Source organism: Neofelis nebulosa, chromosome 9 (genome assembly GCF_028018385.1).
Source record: "Neofelis nebulosa isolate mNeoNeb1 chromosome 9, mNeoNeb1.pri, whole genome shotgun sequence".
Taxonomy (NCBI): domain Eukaryota; kingdom Metazoa; phylum Chordata; class Mammalia; order Carnivora; family Felidae; genus Neofelis; species Neofelis nebulosa.
The window spans coordinates 127,245,167-127,268,572 of NC_080790.1; the positions used below are offsets into that span (position 1 = coordinate 127,245,167).

At 52.2% G+C, this 23,406-nt stretch overlaps 2 protein-coding genes across 2 annotated transcripts in view; both read right to left on the reverse strand.

The window, feature by feature from the left end:
• Positions 1-6,838: 6,838 nt before the first annotated feature.
• On the reverse strand, positions 6,839-14,023 carry OCSTAMP (osteoclast stimulatory transmembrane protein). Its single transcript, XM_058686414.1, is given in 3 exon segments — positions 6,839-7,636; positions 10,568-11,652; positions 14,017-14,023. Coding segments are annotated over 3 exon segments (1,644 nt in total). The 3' UTR covers positions 6,839-7,084.
• Positions 14,024-20,946: 6,923 nt separating this feature from the next.
• SLC13A3 (solute carrier family 13 member 3) overlaps positions 20,947-23,406 on the reverse strand; it is a 74,625-nt gene continuing 72,165 nt past the window's right edge. Inside the window, exon 13 of the mRNA XM_058685839.1 lies at positions 20,947-22,523. Coding sequence (XP_058541822.1) covers positions 22,347-22,523 — 177 coding nt within the window. The 3' untranslated portion in view covers positions 20,947-22,346. The remainder of the gene's footprint in view (positions 22,524-23,406) is intronic.

Genomic DNA, 23,406 nt, shown 5'->3' on the forward strand with positions numbered 1-23,406 from the left:
CTATTAAATGCAAGTGGTTCCTTGGGCTTCTTGCCCTCTAAGTCTGCCAGCTCAGTTCTCTCTCCTGCTTAACTGAGCTGTTCAGTTGCTGGCAGCAAAGGGCAGTACCTGACAATGAACTAAGTACATCTCAAGCGGAACTCTTCATTTTCCCGCGCCCTACCTTGTCCATCTCCAGTCTTCATCTTAGTAAAGGCATCTTAGTGACGGCGTCAGTCGCTGAAACCAAATATTCGGGAATTATTTCTCTCTCTCCCTCACTGCTGACATCCAGTACGTAAGCAAATCCCTCGATTCTACCTCCAAAACACCCCTCACATTAATCCACCTTTCACCATCACGTCCTCTTCCAGCACTTTCCTCCGTCTCTAACCTCTTGGTGGGACAACTGCCATTGTGGACCCATCCCAATTCCCATAGTGGACCTCCACTACGTTCTTGCCCCTCGCTCTACAGCCTCGTCATACAGAATCAAGTGATCTCTTAAAAATGTAAGCCATTCCCCTGCTTACACCCTTCAACGGCATCCTTTTGCACTTAAAATGAGCCCAAACTCCTTCTGTGAGCCCTAGAGTGCCCTGCATGAAGCGACACCTCCCCACCTCTCCCTCTTACTCAGCCAGAGCCTCTATATTTCTATCCGGCTTATCAGGTGTGATGGTTGAATAGTGTCCCCCCAAAGGTCATGTCTACCCAGCACCCCAGAACGTGCCCTTATTTGGCAATCGGGTCTTTGCACATATAATTAGTTAAGATGAGGTCATCCTGGACCAGGGTGGTCCTAAATCCAATGTACGAGGTCTTCTTCTGGCACTACGGCTACAAGCCAAGGAAGTAGCTAGGAGAGCCAAGGAAAGATTCTTTCCTTGACCCTTCAGAGGGAGCATGGCCTCACTGACACCTAGACTGCAGACTTCCAGCCTCCAAAAACTGTGAGAGAATAAGCTTCTGTTACTTTAAGCCCCTCAGTCTGTGGTGATTTCTGACCGCAGCCGTGGAAAGCACCTTCCTGCCTTGGAGCCTCTGTACTTTGTACACGATTTCCTCAGCTCAGTGCCCAGCCCAGATGCCCCCAGTCGTGGGCATGTGGTTCCTAGGGTGGGAGCGAAGGTCATGCCAACCGATGGGGAAATAGAGGCTCCATTCACTCAGTCATTCAACAAATATTGCTATGGGCCTAGACACATTGTAGAGGGGTTTTGTTTTTTGTTTTTAGAAATAAGCTTTTAAAGTTTACTTATTTATGTGGGGATGGGGAGGGGCAGAGGAAGAAGGAGAGAGAGAATCCCAAGCAGGTTCTGTGCTGTCAGTGTGGAGCCCGAAGCAGGGCTCCATCTCACAAACTGTGAGATCATGACCCGAGTTGAGACCAAAAGTCAGACACTTAGCCAACTGAGCCACCCAGGGGCCCCCCATTGTAGAGGTCTTTCATAATGATCCAGATTGTTTGTCATTGCTTCCATGAGAGGTAGGGTTTATGTTCCCTTCTCTCGGATCTAGGTGGACTTGGGACTTCTTCAACAGATAGGGCATGACGTAAGCAGTGGTATGTGACTTTGAGAATAGGTCATAAAAAGCCACCGGCTTCCGCTTGATTCTCCTGAAACACTTGTTCCTGGATGCTTGCTCTTGGGATGCTCCTTCTCAGAACCCAGATGCTATGAGAGGTCCAAGCCACAGAAGCAGCCACCTATAGGTACTTTGGTCAACAGTCCAGATGGGACATCCCAGCTCAGACTTCAGACATGTCAGTGAAGCCCCCAGATTCCAGCCTCCGGCCCTTTGAGTCACTCCAGCTGAGGCCCAAGACATCACGGAGCGAAGACGAGCCATCCCCACTGTCCTGTTCAGATTCTTAACCCAATCCACGAGCATTATTACATGGGTTGTTGGTTTATGCCACTAAGTTCAGGGTGGTTGCTACATCGCAATAGATAGTAGCAGGACTCGTGTGAATCGGGCTATCGCCAATTGTCAGCAAGTAAAGTCTATCGCCATGGGAAGGGAAACCCATTCAATAACTGAACACATGTTCACTGGTTTTGAGTTAGGGACTGATCTGGGTCACTGGGATGAATAGTCAGCTCTGGGAATTAGGCAGAGTGGGCACGACCGCTCCCATTTTGCAGATGGGGAAACTGAGGTGAAGTGGTGAAGCGAGACACAGAATGCGAAGCAGGCTCCAGGCTCCGAGCTGTCAGCACAGAGCCCGACGCGGGGCTCGGACCCACGAACCGTGAGATCATGACCGGAGCCGAAGTCGGATGTTTAACCGACTGAGCCACCCAGGCACCCCACCGTAAGAGTTTTGAAGCTATTATGGCAATGTGTGTTGGAGAGCCATGTCTATTCTGCAGTGAGGCTTGGGTACAGGATTCAGGGAATGCGTCCCCAAGAAAGTGACACGTCAGCAGAGCCACTGGAAAGGTCATTCTGGCTCATCACCAACCCCATTCCAAACAATTAATGTAAGACACCAGTTTTCTTTTTCTCCCAGTACCCACACACACAAAAATACATTTCATATAGCATCCCAGCACACACACACACACACACACACACACACACAGTGAAACAAGGTCTACAAAATTATGCTTATGCTTGCTATAGCAATGTATGCTGGTTTTTCCTAGTCTATTTCATTTTTTTTTTTTTTAAGAAATACTGGTTACAATCTGCTAACCTGGTTCCTGATCCACAGTTGGTGACCCACCATGTGAAAAACATCTCACCCAGTCTTGGTAATCCCAACCCTTCACCAGTGACTGGGCTGGAATGCACAAGTGGCTAATTCTAGTTAATGAGTCATGAATGGCTGCTGGTGGGGGGGCTTCTGGGAAGGTTGTAATCTTCTGTAACCAGTTCTAGAGGGAGGGGGAGGGAGAGAGGGAAAGAGACAGAGAGGGAGAGAGACAGATCCTACAGACACGTGACCCTCAGTGCATGCCTCCTTAAATTTCATGCTCTACGCTGCTTTCTCACCTCCTGTGCTCCCCACCTTGGGTGAAAGAAATGGGGAGCACCCATCCACGCCAGTGTCAGGGAAGAGCTCCCAGACGAGGTCTGCTCCAAGCACCTACAGAGGAAGCAGGCTGCGTGACGTTGCCCCCAGGTGCCTGGGAACCCCTGTGGCCGCCGCCCGCGGGGCACGCGTTGGCCGTGTGCACGGGCGCCCTCTGCCGCCAGATGGTGGCAGTGCTGTGACCAAGAGGAAAGCCTTTTCCTGTCTGGGTTTTCGCTGCCTGAGGAAGCCCCCGCCTCGGGGCCCGGCGTGGGTCTGTGGTCCTGCAGCTTCCCAGACTGCTTCCACCGCCTTGGCTTCCTTCCGACGGCGAGTGAAGAGACAGGGGCCCGAAGAGGCGATGGGGTGTCTCAAAATCACCCCATGAGAGCTGAGATTTGCACGTGTCTCTGGCTGACTCAAAATAACATTGCCATGTTACAGAGATTATCTCCATTTGTCCTTCCCTTTTTGCCCGGAGTAGCATCTGGAGAATGCAAGTGGATAGACAGCCTCCCCCCCGACAGTCCTTGCCAGCCGAATTCAGGAAAGCTTCTGCTCTTTGAAAGCCAGAGGGGTCCCCTGGCCTCCCCTGCTCCGCAGTAGGGGACTGGGTTTTCCAAGGGTGCCGCAGGGAGGTGTCCCACGTACTCTTTTGCAAGAGTCAAGAGGCAGGGTCCATTTCTCCACTCCCTCTGGTCTGGGATTCTTTTGGTAGAAGCGATGCTGGCAGATTCCAGCGCGGCTCCTAACTGGCCTGGCAGGTGCTGCTTCTGGCCCCCCAGAGCCCCAATTTTCCGGTAAGATGTTCAAGGATGCTCTGTCCAGGACACCTAAGGAGCCCCGTGGCCCCAGACACTGAGTGCAGAGGCCATTGGAAATGGCCCCAGCCCCTGTCCCCCTCCACCTGCACCCATGCAAGAAACCATAAGCGAGAGGGCAGTTAACCCACAGGACTTTGTGAGCTAATGATAGATCTTTGTTTTAGGTTCCTAGCTTTGGGGGTAGTTTGCTTCACAGCCGTAAATAACCAAGAACACCTACCCTACAACAAGGTGGGTGTTAATTGAAGAGATTAGAGGTCAGGGACTCTGTCTCCCAGTGTAGAGATATTTTGATTTTGTTTTCCTTCCTCTTAATAATGGAGCCAGCAAGTGCCAGAGTGGGGATTGGAAGTCAGCGTTCGAACTCATTTCCAGGGTCACGTGGGCACTTCCAGGTGGGCAGTGAGAGGGAGCAGCAGGGGACTTGAACTTCTCACCTGGAACCTTTCCCTCTTGGCTGCGCATCCCCAAAGCTGGGCCTGTGGCAGCCAGCAGAGGCTTCTGATGTTGCCAAGTTTCCAACCCTGAGACCCCAGGGCTCCCCACTGCTGGGGTCAAGGGAAATTAGCACTCCCCCTTCCTCAACTCTCCTCTTTGAAGTTTGGATTCTTCCCTGGGTAGGAGAAAGGTCAACATTAGCATTTATGACTCGGGGAAAATCCCATAATCCTCTCTGAACCTCAGGTTTCTTATCTGTAAAATGGGCATAATGATGACCCCTGTGCCTGCCTCAGAGAGCTTTTGGTATAGAAGGGGGGCTCTGGAAGCCAGACTACCTGGATTTAAATTCTGTCTCTGCAGCTTACTAGCTGTGTGACTTTGTGCAAAACACCGAACCTTTCTGAATGCGGTTTCTCCACCTCTGAAAGAAGGATAAGAATAATACCATCTATCTCATATACTTTTGTGAGGTTTAAATAAGGTTATGTACACCAAGCTTTTCACAGAGTTTGGGGCACATCTAACGGCATGTTAGAGCCAGCCCACGCCGACTCGCGAGAGCGGATTGTGGGCATCTCTGTGCACGCTCCCAGCACATCATAAGCACCCAACAGACTCTAGCTATTATTATCTGTACCGCTCTAATTTTTGTAAGGACGAGGATTCACGGATTAGTTGTGCAATTAAAAAAAAAAAAAAAACAAACATGTGGGTGAGCCACTGCCTAAATAAGCCACGAGGCAGCTTTGTGGGAACGGAGCTGCGGTGGGGCAGGGTGTCGCGTGAGGCCAACGATGGCCCTCGGTGATGAGCACAACTCCCTTTGGGGAGTGGGTGGCAAAATGGCAAGAGTGGGGCTCAGCTAACCCCGGTTGGTGACTCACAGCGCACGCTGGCTGTTTAAGTCCAAACACTTGCCTGGGGAACTCTTTCTCAACCGCTTTGTCCATTTCCCCTTTGGCCACAAATTTTGGTGCAACGCGGGCTGCCTCCAGGGCCTGACCATTCCCTGCTGCAAGCCCCAAATCTTCAGGAAAAGGAGCTGAGACCAGAGGGGGCGGCGCAGTCCCACCTCCAGATACCTGGTCGTTGAACTGATTTTTACCGAGTGCTTACTCTGCACCAGGCAATGCGTTAGGAACTGGAAATACCGTGGAGGACCAGACACATCGTACGGTGTTTACACTCTTGCGGGGCGACATGAAACACACGGCAAGGAACAAACAAGGAAGTAGCTAAATCTCTAAATGGATACGTAAGATAGTAAAGAATATCGATGAGGGTATTTATGGAGAAGAGGAAACAATTTGATATGATAGATCAGGGGTCAGCAAACCTTTTAGTTAAAGAGCCAGATAGTACATATTTCCGACTTTGTGAGCCACGCAGTCCCCATCTCAACTGCTCAAATCTGCCATCAGAGCAAAAGCAGCCAGAGACAGTACTCAAACTAATGGGTGTGGCAATGTTCCAATAAAATTCTGGTCACAAACCAAGGCAGCAGGCCAGAATTGGCTCACAGATGAGCAAGCGCCCACTCCTGTGATGGAGTGAAACTGGCTGGGATAAGGCAATATTAGGTAGAGTGGTCAGGGAGGGCTTTCCCGAGGAGGTGACGTTTGAGCCAATCCCCAAAGGATGCAAAGAAACGGTCCATGCCAAGACGTGAAGGAAGCGTGTTTCAGGACGTGGGAACAGCAAGGGCATTGCCCTGAGGTGCAAGCCAGCCTGGTGTGTCTGAGGAGCTGAAGTCCAGGCAGCCGGGGGGCAGAGGGAGGGAGGGAGAGGCTGGCTTGAGCAGGGCTTTGTGACCCAGGGCACATCAATTTCCTGGCAGGAAAGGGTCGGTGGTCTCAAAGGGAGAAACTAAAGAGAGTTTGAGGAAGGTACAGAGGCGGGGACTTGGTAAAGGGAAGAAGGATGGCGAGGCCTTCAGAAACCAGCAACCCTGGAAGCTGTGCCCCTTCAGAACCCAGGGGGATCTCTAGCCACCGACAAGGGGCCCCCCCAGCCAGACAGGAGCTGTGGCTGCTGGTAATGGAATGCCGTCCCTGCCAAACAGCCCAGAGGGCTGCAGGAATGAATACCCTGACATCTCTCTCCTCTCTCCCTCTGGATGGCCTGCCAGTGACTCCCACTGGCTGAGCCCGACTGGAAGTCAGAGGCCAAGGGAGCCGGGGTGATGCAATTCACGGAGTTTTGATTCCCGGGAAAGAGAAGGGCAGAGAATGACCTGGAGGGGAAAACAGGGAATAATACCAAGCCCACAGGGGAGGGAGCTGGGGGTTTACTAGAACCTGGATGGGGATACAGTTGCCAGATAAAATATGGATAACTCGGTTCAATTTGAATTTCAGATAAGCAGCAAATGCAGGCTTACTACAAGTATGTTCAGTATAAGAAAGTCCCAAGGACGTACTTACACTAAACCCGTATTTGTTATTTGTCTGAAATTCAAATGGACCCAGGTATCATGTATTTTTATTTGCTAAACGCTGGCAAGCCTGGTCGGGAAATCCCCAAAGGATTTTGAAACAAAGGAGTAACATAATCTAATTTAGGATTTAATAAATACTTCATTTAGAAAATCAAGAAAATGTTAGGCTGCTAAACCTCAGAAGATTCGGGGGACATATAAATAAGTTCCGGGAGCATTTGGGCACATCTCGCTAGGCAAAGTTTCCATCTGCCAGTCGGAGGCCCCTGATGCAGGTGAGAGCCTTCACTGATCCCCAGCTGGTCTGGAGGAACCTGGGGCTGTCTCTGCACTTCCTCGTGGGTCACTGTGCAGAATGCTTTACTGCTTCTCGAGGCCTTTTTACCCCCCAGTATCGAATTCCTCCCTTCCCACATTCCCCCGCCCCCCCCTCCGTGGAAAGTAGGTCACATGGGTTATTATTATGCAGTCATTATGCAGGCATAGAAACTGAGGCTCAGAGAGGAGAAGCAATCCACCCAAGGTCACACAGCAAGGACATGCCGGGCCGGGTGCTGGCAGGCCCGGGTGTCAGGAGCAGGAGGGGGTCTCCGGGGGCAGCTGCTGGCCTGGGCGCCTGTCGTATCTGCGCTGGAGCCGGGCGCGAAGGTGGCGGGCCCTCCTGGCCTCCTGGGCCGAGAAGAAGGAAGCGGCGACGGTGTGCCGCAGGCGCCGGGCGTAGGTCTCCAGCAGGACGGTGGCGCAGGCCGCCAACTGCAGGGCGCCGGCAGCCAGGGAGGCGGCCGAGTGGGGGCGCTGGGCGGGCAGCAGCCGGCAGCCCTGGGAGGTGAGGCGGAGCTCCCACTGGAAGGACCTGTGAGCAGAGAGGAAGGGGCTCTCCGGAGGCGGCTGGTTGAAGAGAAAGGGGACGAAACCCAGGACCGTGTACGTGGCCTCGAAAGAGGAGAAAAAGGCCAAGTCAACAGACGCTCCAGCCATCCCCTGTCTCCCGCCACTCGTGCAGGCTTGTCCTCATCTGCAAAATGGGCGCAGAACTAAGGCAGCCTCCTGGGGGTGGAGGACGGCCAGATGAGATGGGGAGTCTGAGGCAGGCTTTTTGACAAACAAAAAGCACCGTACAAATGCTGTTTTCATTATTACTTTCTGAGCAGAATACTAAACGGGTGCTTTGGTCATTTACTCTTTGCTAAGCCCTTTAGTGAATATTTTAGACGTGTTTTTCATCAAATATGGGCAATCCTATGAGCTTGAGCCCAGAACGAGCCTTGCTGAAAAGATGGGAAACCTGGGGCGCCTGGGTGACTCAGACAGTTGGGCGTCCACTTTGGCTCAGGTCATGATCTCCGGGTTTGTGGGTTCGAGCCCCGCATCGGGCTCTGTGCTGAGGGCTCCTAGCCTGGAGCCTGCTTCGGATTCTGTGTCTCACTCTCTCTCTGCCCCTCCCCCACTCGTACTCTGTCTTTAAAAAATCAATAAACACTAAAAAAAAAAAAAAAAAAAAAAAGACAAAAGATGGGAAATCTAAGGTCCCCTAGTGTTACATGTGGCCAGCCCGGGAATCAGTCCCAGCCAAGGGGAGTGCCAACACCCTGAGCCTATTCCTAAGCTCTACAATTCCCTTGGGGTATGTTGGAGCACAGCAGGGGGAGGCAGGGAGGTCAGAGGTTAACCATCTGACCTTTGGAGCCAGACTTCTTGGGTTGGATCCTGGTCTGCCCAGGGCCAACTTCTCGGCCAGGCACAGTGAGCTATCACATTTCGTCGGTTTGGGGATTCATTTCTCCCCCCACATTTCAACCTCTTTGAGATCAAGATGTGTCTTTCAAGCAATGGGACTTGTAACCCCGTTCCACAGTTGTGCCATTTCACGTTTTGTGAGAGGGCCAGAGGGTGCCAGCAAGAAAGCTTGCAGAGTGGGCGTCTGCAGCTTGGAGGAAAATGCTGGAAATGATAGCGGGGCATCACCAGCTCTCGAAGGCACAGAGGCCAGTAATATTGGGTGAAAACCCACAGACGCTGAGAACTCAAGCAGAGCCATTCAGAGGAGTCAGGCTTGAATGGAAGGACGTTTTAGGAAAACGTCACAAAACGAATCCACCGTTTTTCTTTTTTTTCCATACCTGAGAAAGATAAGATAAGTCTATGTGAAATGAGAAGTGAACTATTTTATATGAATACAATTAAAATTCTGAATGATAAGAGGTGCCTGAGTGGCTCAGTCAGTTAAGCATCTGACTCTTTTCAGCTCAGGTCACGATCTCATGGTTCTTGGGATCGAGCTTGGGATTCTGTCTCTCTCTGCCCCACCCCCACTCTCCCTCTCTCTCAAAATAAATAAGAAGTATATATTAAAGTATAATTAAAAAAATTCTAAATGATAAGAAGGCATTGCGTCTTGGTTTGACTGGCAGCATTTTCTTTCCTAATGACACATAAAAATGATCATGTGATTTGCAATCAATGACATCTTGGATTTGATGAGATAAGGTAAATCAGGTGCCACCCTCGGGACAATGCCTGATACATTTCTTTACTGTGACCCCCCCCTTCCCATATGAAACGCGTTTCACAGCACCTTCCAAGCACAGATTGTATTGTGATCAGAGAAAAATGTCATAAAAACAAAACCTTAACCTTATCCTTTACAATATAGTCTCATAAATTTCTAGTCTATTTGATTTCATTAAAAAAAAAAGTGGCCATAACCTCCCAAGTTGATTAAATTGATTTCATGCAGTTTGAGAAAGCACTTTCTTAGGATATAATAAGTACTTACTAAATATTAGCCATTAATATTACTCACTCAGAGTCTGAACTTTGGTTTTATGCAGTGGAGTTTTGTGTGAGATCTCATCATTAAAAAAAAAAAGATTTTTGGCAAAAGATTGAAAACCACAAATCTTGATCGGATAATAAATATATCCAATGGAACACAGATGGTAAATATTTTATATGTTACTATTAAAATGGTAACTATTTTAGATCATACACAGATCATACAGTCCTTGATTCAACTATCAACTTTGTTGAAAAGCCACAGCAAACACGTAAACAAATGGCATGGTTATGTTCCAATAAAACTTAATTTACCAAAACAGGAAGCCAGCAGAGTTTGGCCCGCGGGCCATAGTTGGCGGACTCCTGGCCTAGATCATTCAATATATACAGTCTGATATATACAGATGTCAGCTTTTAATGATAGCCGCTATTTATCAACCCCCTCCTGTGTGGCCTGGAGCGCCTGGGTACTTTTACAAACTACCACTTGTTAAGACTCACAATAACCTTGTGGGGTGAGGGGGACTGATCCACTTTGTACAAGTGAGGAAAAAGAGACTAAGACTTGCTGCCACGTAAGAAAAGAGTGACCTTGGGCATCAAATTAATTTTTTTAAAATTGTTTTTAACATTTTATTTATTTTTGAGACACAGAGAGAGAGAGCATGAACAGGGGAGGGTCAGAGAAAGAGGGAGACACAGAATCCGAAGCAGGCTCCAGGCTCCGAGCTGTCAGCACAGAGCCCGATGCGGGGCTCAAACTCACGGACCGCGAGATCATGACCTGAGCCGAAGTCGGACGCTCAACCGACTGAGCCACCCAGGCGCCCCAAGCATTGAATTATTTTAAAGCCTCTGGGTATCTGTGTCCTCTCCTGTACTCGGGGTGAAAATAGAACCCAGTGCATCAGGCTGCGGTGGGACTTACAGGAGCCTGTGAATGCCCCAGGTTCCCGTAGCTTCTCCAAGGGCTGGGACTCGAAGGCAAATAAAATTCAGTTGCAGATCAAATGGTTAACACACCCTAGCCCTTCCGAGGGGGCTTCCTAGAGGACTCTAGTCCTCTCTTCCCATCACCCTACTTACATCATACTTGACCGTGAGCGTGGTGGGCACGGCAGGCAGTTTCTGCGCCCAGTCCACGGCTGCCTGAGCCAGGAGAAAGGCCACGTGGTCTGTAGCCACCATCACAGCTGTGGCCATCAGGGGCAGGGTGAGCAGTCCCAGCCTCAGGAGACAGCTCAGCAGCTCCCCCTGGGACAGCCTCGGCCGGGCGGCCCAGAGCAGCCAGGCTGGGGGGGAGGCCACCAGGTGTGTGGCCTGGGCCTCGGCCAGCTGCAAAGCCAGTTGTCGTGTGGCGTAGATATTGTCAAACCGCAGGTCCGTCAGGTAGCGGTGGAGGTACCAGCCGGAGTCCACGAGGAGGCCCAGCACAAAGAGCCCCGCGACCACCTGCTGGGTCCCCAGCACGGCCGCCCGGACCAGGGACTCCAGGCCAGAGAAGTCCTCCAGCACCTGCTGAGTGACCCTGAGCATGTGAAGCAGGAATACAGAGCCGTTGCCCTGGGCCTGGAGGGTCAAGCCCCGGCCGCCTGCTTGGCCAGCGGGGCCCAGAGCCCCGGACGCTGTGTGCAGCTGGTGAGTGGTGTTGAGCAGGCTTTCCAGGGAGCCCTCTGTGACACATCTCAGCACCTGCCCGGCCGCGCCCACGTTGGCCAAGACGTTGGGCACCACGGCGACGGCCAGGGTGGCGGTGCTCCAGGACAGGAGCAGGCGGCGGCCCTGTTCCGTGCTCAGGGTGGGGACGCTGAGTGCAAACAGGCAGCGTGCGGGGGGCACCAAGCCCAGGACCAGGAAAACCAAGAGGCCGCAGACAGTGGCCACTGTGGCTGAGGGTCCCGGAGGGTAAAGCAGCGAGGACACGAGCCAGCGGTGTGTCAGACCCGCAGCAGCAACGGCCTGGCAACCGCACAGGAGGAGCTGGGTTAGCAGCTGGCCACAGCTGGTTGGGACAGGCTGAGAGAAGGCGACCCAGGCAGCCTGCAGTGGGACAAGGGCCTTGCGGAGCCCCAAGTGCCAGACCCTCCACCTGCACACAAGGAAATTGGGGGGACGTCTTTCAGGAGGACGAGGGGTTGGCTGTCTGCCCAAGGCCCCTGATCCACAAAACCCTTAGATTGCTCACAGGCTCCACCCCTTAGCCACAGGGCTCGGCACCCTTCCCCCGTGGCTACCCCTAAACCCCCACCACCCACCCCGAACCAGTCAGAGCCTGCCCTAGGGCTATTCCCACTGGAGTTGTTGGGAGGCGCCCAGTTTCCGTGCAGTTTCTGGGGAGGTGAGGGTGAATGTCTGGGCTGCCTGTGTCCACCATTCCGGTTTGGTGAGGGTGCCCGGCCCCGGGGAATGAAAGAGCCGCGGAGAGAGAAGCGCAGAGGAGAGAGAATAAGAAAAAGGAAAAAAACATGGGGAGAGAGACATACTATTTTACTTGAATTCACAGTCTTGCTGGCCTGTTGTGTGATCCCTTCTCCACGGGCCTCAAGATCTCCTCTATAATTTGGAGGGGCAGGAGCGTGGATCCGTTGGCCACTCAGGAACTTTTCTACTCTGCTGTCCTTATATTTATTCATTCAAAACTATTCAGGGGCGCCTGGGTGGCTCAGTCGGTTAAGCGTCCGACTTCGGCTCAGGTCACGATCTCGCGGTCCGTGAGTTCGAGCCCCGCGTCGGGCTCTGTGCTGACAGCTCAGAGCCTGGAGCCCGTTGCAGATTCTGTGTCTCCTCCTCTCTCTGCCCCTCCCCCGCTCATGCTCTGTCTCTCTCTGTCTCTTAATAATAAATAGATGTTTAAAATTTAAAAAATATATTCAGCAAGCAACTACTGTGTGCTCGCCATTGGAGAAACAGGAATGAATGAAACGGACAAGAGTCCCCGCCCTCATCCAGCCCACATTAAAGATGACGGCCGAGGTGTAGTCAAAAGAGGTTGGGTTCTGGGTGCGTTCTGCTGGAAGAACCACTACAACTGGCCGTCTGATTGGCTGGGGGAGCGAGGAGAAGGAGGGAGTGGAGGATGACCATGGAGTTTGATGCCCGAGCGACTGCAACACCGAGGCGTCGTTTCCAGAGACGGGAAATAAATGAGATACGAAGTCGTTGATTTATAGATGACACTTGAAGCCAGGGGGCAGGAGCCGACTCCTCAGGACAGTGTGTTAAGCGGGGAGGACAGAGACTCAAGGACTGAGCCCTCGCACTCCAGGGTGAACAGGTTGGAGGCGAGGAGGAGGCCGAGAAGCCAAGGTGATGGGGTGTCTGGGAAGCCAAGCAAGTAAAATGTTCCAAGAAGAGGGGGGCGACCACATAGGTCAGGTGCTGCTGATGGGTCAACAAGGCCGAGGGCTGAGGAATGACCATTGGATTTTGCCATGTGGAGGAGGTCCCTGGAGACAGCCCAAGGGTAGCTTGGTGGCACCTTGGGCCAAAACCCCACTAGAGTGGGCCCAGGAGAGACTCAATAAAGGGGCACAGAAATGGTGCCATGGCCGATGGTGGGGCCGGGACACGGATGGGAGAGACTCTAGCAGGTTTGCCGATCAAGAGGGGGCGTGGACAAAGGGAGGCTCACAGGTGGGGGCAGGGGGGTATGATCGACAGCACAAAATCTAAGGGCGGGTCTCAGAAAAGAGCAGGGTGGTCATCCCATGTAGCAGATGGGAAGGCAGAGGACACGGGCTCAGATGACCGTGAATGGACGGGCAAAGTGTGGGCACGTACATCTCAGTTCCTCCGACACGGAAAGGAGCAATGATTAAGGGCGTGGCCTCCAGACTGCCTGGGTCCAAATCCTCGCCTCACTATTCACGGTCCGTGTGACCTTGGTCGAGGTTTCTAATCCCTCCGGGCCTCAGTTTTCTCGTTTGCATAAACAACGGACTCATGTCTGTAAATTGGTGCCGTGAAGTAGGACCTCAGAGGGCCACTCTGTGTCTGGAACGTAGTAAGTACTGCATGGGCTGTGATCTGTCACTGGAGCTCCGTGCCACCGGGGCAGCGAGTGGCTCCTTGGTGTCCCTGATACGCCACAAGCGTCGCGGGTGTCAGCTGTGGTGTGACTAGCGTACTGGACGAGGCCGTGCAGGGCAGGCCTGAAGAGGAAGGACAGGGTAGAAAATAGCGGGCCGGGAGGCTGGGAGAGTAGACGAACCCGGGAACTGCTACAAGCTGGGCAGCACCACGGACCCACTGGCAGTTAGACAAGACGAATTGTGGCCTTTCTAGCCCCGGAGGGCGTCTCAATTCAGGACTAAACCTCCTCCTACTGTGCAAGGAGCACCTGCTTGCTGTGCCCGCGTACTCCGAGCCGAGCGTGATGGCAAGCGCTGGGCGTGCGTTTTCTCGGTCAGTTCTTGCAATGAGAGTCGTTATCACGACTCTCATTCACAGCTGGGGAAACCGAGGTCCGGAGGGGTGGAGATTTACCCGAAGTCACACGGCCAGGGAACGGCAGAGCTTGGGGGCGAAGCCCGCACCCGCCATGCCCGACTGCCGTTTTCTTGCCTGTGGTCCCAGAGTCCAGGGTCCCCAGACCTACCCGGTCCTGGCGAGGTGCTCAGCTGTTTTCATGCTTCCTGAATAGCTGTGGATCCGGGCGGGCAGGCTCAGGCAGCGATGGGCAGGTGGAGAGGAAGTGGGGGGAACTGCATTCTCCAGAACTTAGGAGACCCTGGTGCTTCTGCTTTTTGGCCTGTAATTAAACCCTCCTGGTCACCTTGTCCCGCCCCGCCTGGGCCCACCTCCCGGAGGGCCGGGCAAGCTGCTTCCTCCTCTTCTGGCAGGCGGGAGTGGGTAGAAGGTGTGGGAGGAAAGAGCCTTTTCCAAGCGATGTCTGTAATCCTGATAGCAGGAAGGTGGAACTGCTCTCACTTCGCACAGGAAGAAACTGGGGCTCAGAGAAGCCACACCGCTCAGCAGTGGCAACACCAGGACTTGAGCCCTGTTTGGCTTTGCCTTGCCCTCACCCTCCACAGCTGTGTGCCCCAAGAGGACCCGACCCCCAACTCTGCGTGGTGGGAACCCACCAGAGACACTGGCACCTTGGCTGAGACTCTTTTCCAAGCATAGTGGCTCTCCACTCAGCTGGTTCCCTCTCCAGCTGGCCTTCTGTCGTTAGCCTGACATGCACCTGGCTTCAAGTCACAGCTCTCTCCCTCCCTACCTGTGCAACCTTGAGCAGGTGACCTCATCTCTCTGTTTCAGTTGCCTCCTCTTAAGAGGGAGCAACAACAGTAACAGTTAACATTTACTGAGCACTTGCTAAGCATCAGGCTTCTCGATAGTTCTGTTTGAATCCCCTGAATCCTTATTTCCGACAACCCTTTTGGTAAGTTATCTCATTCTTCAGTTCAGAAAACGAGCCCCGAAGAATTAACTCCCTTAACCAAGCCACTCAGCCAGGAAGGGGTAGAGCCATGATTTATACCCAACGGTCCTGCTCCAGAGTCTACTGGTCAACCACTCTGCTCTACTGGTGTGGAGGGAAGGATTCACAAGACTCATGGTTACCTTCAGATGCACCCGAAAGTGCAAACAGTAGGCACTTAATAAGTGTGAGGTCCCTGTGTACGTGCTCTGCTGTAGACATTGTCCGGCAGATATACTTCTGGGCTGTCCTGAGAGCCAGTCCTTGCCCGGAAGCAGACACTTCGCCCCCCAGCGTCTTTGTCCTCCATCACTGCCAGCAGGCTGCCTCCTCCAGGGAGGCCTCCCCTGCGCCCCCAGGCCTCCACCCCCACGGGATGGGCCAGTGAAGCCGTATTCCAGACTCCCCCACATTTTCCTTTATAAGGACACGTTGCCTCGGCCACTTGCTCAGGTCTGAAGGGGGCTGTTCTGTGGCCCGGATAGGGGAAGTGACATTCTCATAGTCACACAAGTGAATGAGACACCTGTGGCCCTCGGAGGGCCTGACACCCTTCCCAGACCACGAGCCCCTCCAGGGACTCAGACCGGGCACCAAACATGGAGCGCACAGAGCAGGCAGGGAGCAGGAAACACATGCACGTGCGGAGGCCAGCCCGCTAAGGGGCAGAGCAGAACACACGGAAACAGCAGTGAGCTGCCGCGTGTAGACCCTTTCGGAAAGGACAGCTTCTACCCTGCTCCGGTCCCTTGCACAAAGGCCCAACATGACCAGATTTCCCAATGTTTCCGAAGATGCCCGTCATTCCCATTTTGGGCGTAAAAGTCTCCAAGTTTTTCAAGCCAGCATTAAAAAAAGAAAAAGAAAAGACCGTTGTGCGGACCAACCTTAACAGGTCCGTGGGCCGAAGCCAGCAAGAGGGCTCTCGACTCACAACCTCTGCAGAAAGCCTCCGTGGGGCTGACGTAGGGAGCCGTCTGAGGGTCCCTCCGAACTGCAGGGGCCCCGGGCTGACGGTAGGCGGTCTGTACTTGAATGCCAGCTTTGCACTTCCTGTGCTGTGCGACCTTGGACAAGAAAACTGTCCTTCTCTGAACTTGTGTGGACTCTGCTCTCGTGAGACTCCTCCTACCTACTTCTTAGGATTCTTTGAGGATTCAATGAAATAATGTATGCAGAGCACTGCCCTGCTTTCTCAGACCTGGGCTGACAGCTCGGCCTCCGTGAGCCCCAGGCTGCTCAGACCTCCCCGATAACACAGGCCTCTGTGATGCCCACAAGTCGGATCCCTAGCCTGGGTCCCCCTCGCACAGGAAATTTCAGGGCATCGTGCTGGTCCGAGGGGAGCCATCCCGGAAGACCCCGGCATTCGCCCAGTTTGTGTGCTGAGACCGGACAGCCGATCGGTTAAAGGACCATGTTGACCATTTCCTGAAGGCCTCCGAGGAATACGTAAGATCTGGGAGTTCGGTGGTGCAGCGGGGGAAGGGGCAGAAGATATTTTTGGCTCTTCTCAGCACATGTAGGCAGTCACTTCTGCCTCTGTAAAGCTGGCCTGGCTCCAAATCCTACATCCAGAAGTGTCTTCTGAATCATCAGAAATAGAAGCAGCTTTGTTGGGGGGAATTTCTGGGTGGAAGATTCAGAACCATAAGACAGAACAGGAAGAGGAAGTGGTGAGCCTTCAGGTCCAGAGTCAGAATCAGTAGTCCATGGAACACGGGAGTCGTTGAGTTGTACAGCCTGTGGGCATAGAATATTGCCACCACCCCCTCGGTCTGAGAATGTGGGGAGGCGGCTAAAGTCTTACCAAACAGATAATAGAATCCAACAGAAACAGAATGTGGGCCGAGTATATAATTAGACATTTTCTAGTAGCCACATAAAAAACTGAAATTTACTTTGATCAGGTGTTTTATTTCAACCTAATGTCTCCCAAATAGTATCCTCTCGAAATGTAATCAGTATAACATTTATTAAGGGGATATATTATCTTCCTTTTTGTACTCTGTTTTAAAAACCTGTGTTTTTATTTTTAACATTTTAAAAAAATGTTTATTTTTGAGAGAGACAGAGAGAGAGAGAGAGAGAGAGAGAGAGAGAGAGAGAGAGAGAATACAAGTGGGGGAGGGGCAGAGAGAGACAGAAGGAGACACAGAATCCAAAACAGGCTCTCGGCTCTGTGCTGACAGAGCAGTGAGCCCGACGCAGGGCTTGAACCCATGAATCATGAGATCATGACCCGGCCCGAAGTCGGACACTTAACTGACTGAGCCACCCAGGCGCTCCTAAAAATCTGTGTTTTAAAGTGAAGAGAGTCTTGGGGCACACGGGTGGCTCAGTTGGTTAAGCATCCGTTTTTGGCTCAGGTCATTCTCATGGTCCGTGAGTTCGAGCCCCGCGTCGGGCTCTGTGCTGACAGCTCAGAGCCTGGAGCCTGCTTCACATTCTGTGTCTCCCTCTCTCTCTGCCCCTCCCCCACTCTCAGTCTGTCTCTCTCTCTCTCAAAAATAAATGATAAACATCAAAAAATTTAAAAATAAATAAATAAAATGAAGAGAGTCTTGGGGCACCTGGGTGGCTCAGTCGGTTGAGCATCCGACTTTGGCTCAGGTCATGATCTCACCGTCCATGGATTCGGGCACCGTGTTGGGCTCTGTGCTGACAGCTCAGAGCCTGGAGCCTGATTTGGATTTTGTGTCTCGTCTCTCTCTGTTCCTCTTCTACTCACACTCTCTCTCTTTCTCTCTCAAAAATAAATAAATAATTTTTTAAAAAATTAAAAAAAAATACAATGAAGAGAGTCGGCCTAAGACATTAAGGAGGGGTGGGGACTGTGGCAAACAAGAGAGTTTACCCTCCAACTTGAGTTTTCCCACCACCACTACTCAACTCCAAACTACTGTTGCCAGATAGCAATAGGGTCCCATGTTGCCAGACCTTCTGACACTTTCTTTTCTAAGAGCAGCACAAAACTAGGTTCTAACGTGACATTTTCTGAGTTTAAAATATTAGCAATCAATTAATAGTTTAAAACTCACGAGAGGGGGCAAGAGACCCTGACTATGGGCTGGAGGCAGACCCAGGGACCGCTAGATTACAAGCTCCGATTTGGTCTAAACCTTCCGTGCCGTGTTTTCTCGGTTTACCCCTCCAGACACAGTCTCCACTCTCCTCCCTGCCCTGATCCCTGGAGCTTCACCTGGATGGGCTGCCTCAGAGGGCCCTCCCGCTTTCTGGCTTCCGTAGGTGTGATGGTGAGATTTCCGTGTCCATGTGGCTGGGCCACAGCATCCGGCTATTTGGTCAAATGTTATTCTAGCTGTTTCTGTGAGGGACTTTTTGGATGAGATTTATATTTAGATCAATGGAGTCTGAGTAAATCAGACTGCCCCCTCCTAATGGGGTGGGCCTCGTCCAATCAGTTGAAGGTCTGAGTAGAACAAAAGACTGACTTCCCCTGAACGAGAGGGAATTCTGCCAGCGGATTGCCTTTGGACTCTTTCCTAGGTATACATATAGATGCACATATATGCATCCTGTTGGTTCTGCTTTCTCTGGAGAACCCCGACGGATACAGTTGGGTTGGTCATGGGGAACGCCAGTGGGAGAGCTGAGGGTGGCTGAAGAGAAAGATCCGAGGCAGTGTCCCCCTTTCAGAGTCGTCTTGGGCTGTATGTGTCCCAGGAGTAAAGGAGCCACCCCCTCTCCCTCACCCCTCTCCCACCACCGAGGATCTGCACTTCCCCTCATGGTTTCCATGTCCTCTGCCCACACCTTGTAACTAGACCTGTTCCTAAGCTATCCTCAAATTAGCTACTTTCTATATTTCCTTTCAAGACCCTGACTACGCACTCTTTATCTCTCAGATGAGGAAACCCAAGCCCAAAGCATAAAGGACGTCCTCAGGGTCACACAGCTTGTCGCATGTAGAGCCAGGAGTCCAAAGTGGCTCATTGAACCCCTCATCTAGTGGCTTTTATTCGCCTTGTTTTCCATTTGACGTCACCACTTCCGTTCTTCTGCCCACCTGACTCTCTAATTTCTTGATATATGCACCAGAATACGCGCGTATCTATCCAGTCCTTCCACGTACCCATTGTTCATCACTTCTGCGAGCTGTCGTGCTTTCCACGGTGTGCTTCCCCGTATTTTACTTAAATACTGCCACCCCCATGGTGGTCATCTAGGTGGCCTCCAGCTCCTGGGTTCCTCAAACGGCGGTGCCCAAACATCCTCCTACATTGTCCCCGTAGGAACCGTGGGATGATTTCGCCGGGACACGAACCCAGAAGGAGGAAAACTGGGCCACAGGGAACGCAGGTAACAAATTCCCCCTAATTACTGCCCAGTTGCTTGCCAGGCTGCCGGTGAGGGGTTATCGTCTCCCCCGCAGGACGGGAGGGCGTCTGTTTCCTTCTGTTTCACTATCGCGTATTGTTCCCTTTCCCGGTTCCCACTGGTGGGATTGGCATCTTGGTTGAACTTGCATTTATCTGATTGCAGATGGGTTCGAGCATCTCTTTACCAAGCTCTGGCCATCTCGACGCCCTGCTTCAGAACGGCACAACCGTATCTCTCCCTGCTCTGGGTGTCAGGGCAGGCGTCTTCCAAAGACAGCGGCCAAGCCTCTTCCCCTCTCTGTACGTGGATACCACTCCTCCCATGAAGGCTGGGACCTGTTCCTCTCCCCTTGAACCAGGTAACCCTTGGCTTGCTTTGACCAATAGAATGTGGCAGAATTGAGTTCTTCGATTCACGAGCCCGGCCCGTAAGGGGCTGTGTAGCTACTGCTTTTGCCTTCTGAGAAGCCCACCGTCAGGTTCAGAGGTCTGGGCTAGACTCCTGGAAAAGCCACATGACCGCGGAGGCTCCGTGGTCATCGTGGACATTCAAGGTCCAGCTAAACTCCCCGCTGAGTTGCCCTGGACACCCCATCTGGAGCAGAGACGAAACCGTCCCTGCAGATCTCTGTCTAAATGCAGAAACATAAGCCAAAAAGCTGCTGTGTTCTGGGGCCTGAGTTTTGGGGTGGTTTGTTAATGTAGCCAGTTAACTAAAACAGATGTTTTGTTTTGTATTTGCTCTTTCCGACACCCGTTGCATTCCGGACGCGAGTCTCATGTGTATTTCCAGTGACTCTGCACCCCTCCTGCGGCCCACCTTCCTCCCATGCCTCCATCGGCACGTGGCTGACTCCTGGTCTCAGGCCAATGCCACCTCCTCAGAGAAGTCCTCCCTGACCACCCCCGGCCGAAGTAGCTTCTGAGTCAGTTGGTCACATTGTCCAGTTTCATTTTCTTCTTACCCTGCTTCATGACCCAGAGTGATTTTATCTGTTTACCTGCCCACTGCCTGTCTCCTTAGCTAGAATGTAAGTTTCATGTGGATGGGGACAGTGAAGGAGGCCATAATCAGGTTTTACATAAATATTGTTGAATGAATGAGTGGAAGAAGGAGTGAACAAAGAAATGAATAGAGTAGACCTCAGATCGGAGGCCGAGATTGCTGGCTCATAAATTTTGGTACAGATTCATTTATCAAATATTTACTGAGCACCTATTATGTGCCAGAAACCATTCTAGATACCAGACTTACGGCACTCAACAAAATAAGGTTTGTATTCTGATAGGCTGATATTCTAGAAAATACACAATACGGTGTCTTGACTAAACACGACGAAGAAAAATACAGCAGAGTAAGGAGCTGGAGAGTAATGAGGGCAAGATTTTAGACTAGATGGTTAGTGAAGCTTCTCCGGGGAGGTGACATTTGGGCAGAGGCCTGAATAAAGTGAGGAAACAAGCACATATGTGGCAGCAAAGTGTTCTTGGCAGGGGCGGGGGGCGGGGCGGGGGGGGGGGGGATGGGAAGCATGTGTAAAGGCCCCGGGGCAGGACAGTTGAAGCATGTGGTTAGAGTGGAGGAGGAAGGGCAATAAGGAAGTTAAGTCAGGGAGGTCAATTCTGTGGAACTCCCAGCTCAGGAGTTTGTGGCTTTAAAACTTTCTTATGTCCACAAAGCAAATAACCTCTAGGTCCACTGCTGATTCACATTCTTTATTTTATAGCGTTTTCAATCAGGATTCGAAATCACAATTCATCAGGTTACAGGTCCCATGGGTTTCTCCCGTCCCCTGTTCTCCAGGAGAGCAGCCTCCAACCCCCATGGGCTGTAACTGTGGCTAAATACTAAAGTGCTCACGTGGGAAAAGATGCATCGCATTCTCCAACTTGGAGGCCTCTCCTCTCTCCCTCCTGCTCCCAGGGAAACATCTGTGACTCACTTGTACTGTACTGATTTCAGTCTCTGGGTGCTGCCTTCCCAGCCCACGCTGCCCAGAGAACCTCAGCCCTCAGATGCGTAGGAAGGGAAGACATAAGGCTTCTGGACCCCTTCCTGGCACCTTTGCTGGAGCCAGGCTAATGCTGGGCGGCTCTTTCCACTTTCTGAGCACCCACGGGACCTAATACGGTGCTGTTCACGGGGGATGCCCAGACTTTTCTGCTGGAAACAGGGAGGGATCCCATCTTCTAGGACAGCTCCCACCAGCCACTGGCTCAGGGGAGTCTCCCTTGATCCCGTCTGGAGAAGAGGGTTACGATATTTTGCCTGCCTGAGAAATTTCACCCTGGCCTCTTACGAGGCTCCAATCTATCTTCTGACTTTTTTTTTTTTTTTCTCATCTCTGAAATACGTGGCCTTGGCTCATTAAACATGCTTACCCCCTGGGGTGTGGGTGGGGAGGTAAAGACCAGCTGCTGGAACTAGGAAGGGCTGATGGCCTCAAAGGCCCTCAAAGGACGGCAGTCCTTGCTGGAAGAACCTTGGGCCACTCGTGAGACATTAGGGCCCAGGCTTGGCCTGACCCCAGAATTATGGTCAAACTGACTCGATTAAACAGGAAAATCCTAAACAGGGTGGGTAGAGGCGTCAGCTGGGATTTCTAGAACTCTCCTGGCGTGCTCAGGCGCACAGAGGAGCAGCAGGGAGGCTTTGCACAGCCTCCACCTCCTCAGGAAGTCATCTGTCCCTCCCCCCGTCTCCAGGGATTGGAAATAACCCTAGCTGCCGGGGATTGGTAGCGGTAAAATTCAAACGACGGGCACGGGAGGGGCGCCAGCCGAGCAGAACACACACCGCCTGTGAAGGACTGGCACAACGCAGCCCCAAAAGCCTCTGTGAGGCAGGCGAGCTCTAAAGGCGAGATGATCTCTCCAGAGTGAAACCTAAAGCAGGCAGTGGGGGATGTCAGTTGTGCCCATGCGATTCGGTGGCCCCCGTTTCCAACTGTTTAAGACAAACACCATTCCAGGTTGCTGAAATAAGGCTCCTGTGCATCCTAGCCACAGAACAGCTCAGAGAGCTTGTTTCCTAGCAGCGGGTGATGGCAAAAGCCTTCTGGGAGGGCCCAGCCCAAAGAGAGTCCCGGAGCGGGGCTCAAAGGGTCCGAAATGTGTCGTTGGGCAAGGCGGACGGCAGTGATGTGATGTTGGCTGAGTGGATGTCGGCCCAATCCGGAAAGGTGCCTAGCTGGAAGATGGTCTGTGCCCAAGTATTCATGGCCAAGCTGAGCAGCAGGACACCCATCAGGTTCATCAGGAGGCCCGTCCGCACCTGAAACGGAGCCCACAGTAAGGAAGGGGTCATCGTACAGATGGGAAAACCCACACGCAGAGTCAAGGAAGTCATTCACTCAAGGTCTCCCAGCCCGGAAGCGATGGTTCCAGGACACGAGGCTGGTGGATGCCCACAACCCTCCCATCTTTACATGACCCTGGGCTGTCCCTCAAAGAGCTGCAAATGTCCCCAGCGTCGAGTGGTTTCTAGGTGTCAGGTACTCTGTCACACAGATGTGTCCCTTAACCCTGAAAGCAACCCTTCGCAGGTGATTATTATTATTATTTCCACTTTACAGAAGAGGAAACTGAGGCTCAGAGAAGTTGGCTTACCCACGTCACACAGCTTGCAAATGATCTGGTTTGACCAGTAACACACACGCACACACACATACACACACATACACACATACACACTACACATCTACTTAAGGCTATACTTACTTGTTTCGAAGGTTTGTCTGATGGAAGTTTTGACCTTTTTAAGAAGCTAGAACACGTGGCTAGAACAAGTTTGCTTCTTCCCCGGGGCCAACCTCTTGGGCCACTCAGTCCAACCTGGGGCTGAAAATCCCTGTTTCTCATCGGGGTTTTCTGATGTTCCATCTTGGCCTTGCCCAGCTGTGAACTGCACGGTAAGCAAGTGACTCCCTTTTCAATCCCCCTTTGGACCTTTTCCTCACAGAGAAGGTCTCCCTCGGGTGCGCCTCACGCCCTTAACGCTCTCTCTTCCTCACCAATGGCCCTCTTTGACAAGGAGGGGTTGCTATCGGAGCAAAAGTAATTATTTTGCTTTCTTTGGTCTGCATTTATTTTTAGACTTCCCTTCTGTGGCATACGTTACCAGTTTTCCATGTACAGATTGCAGCGGAAACTCTTCT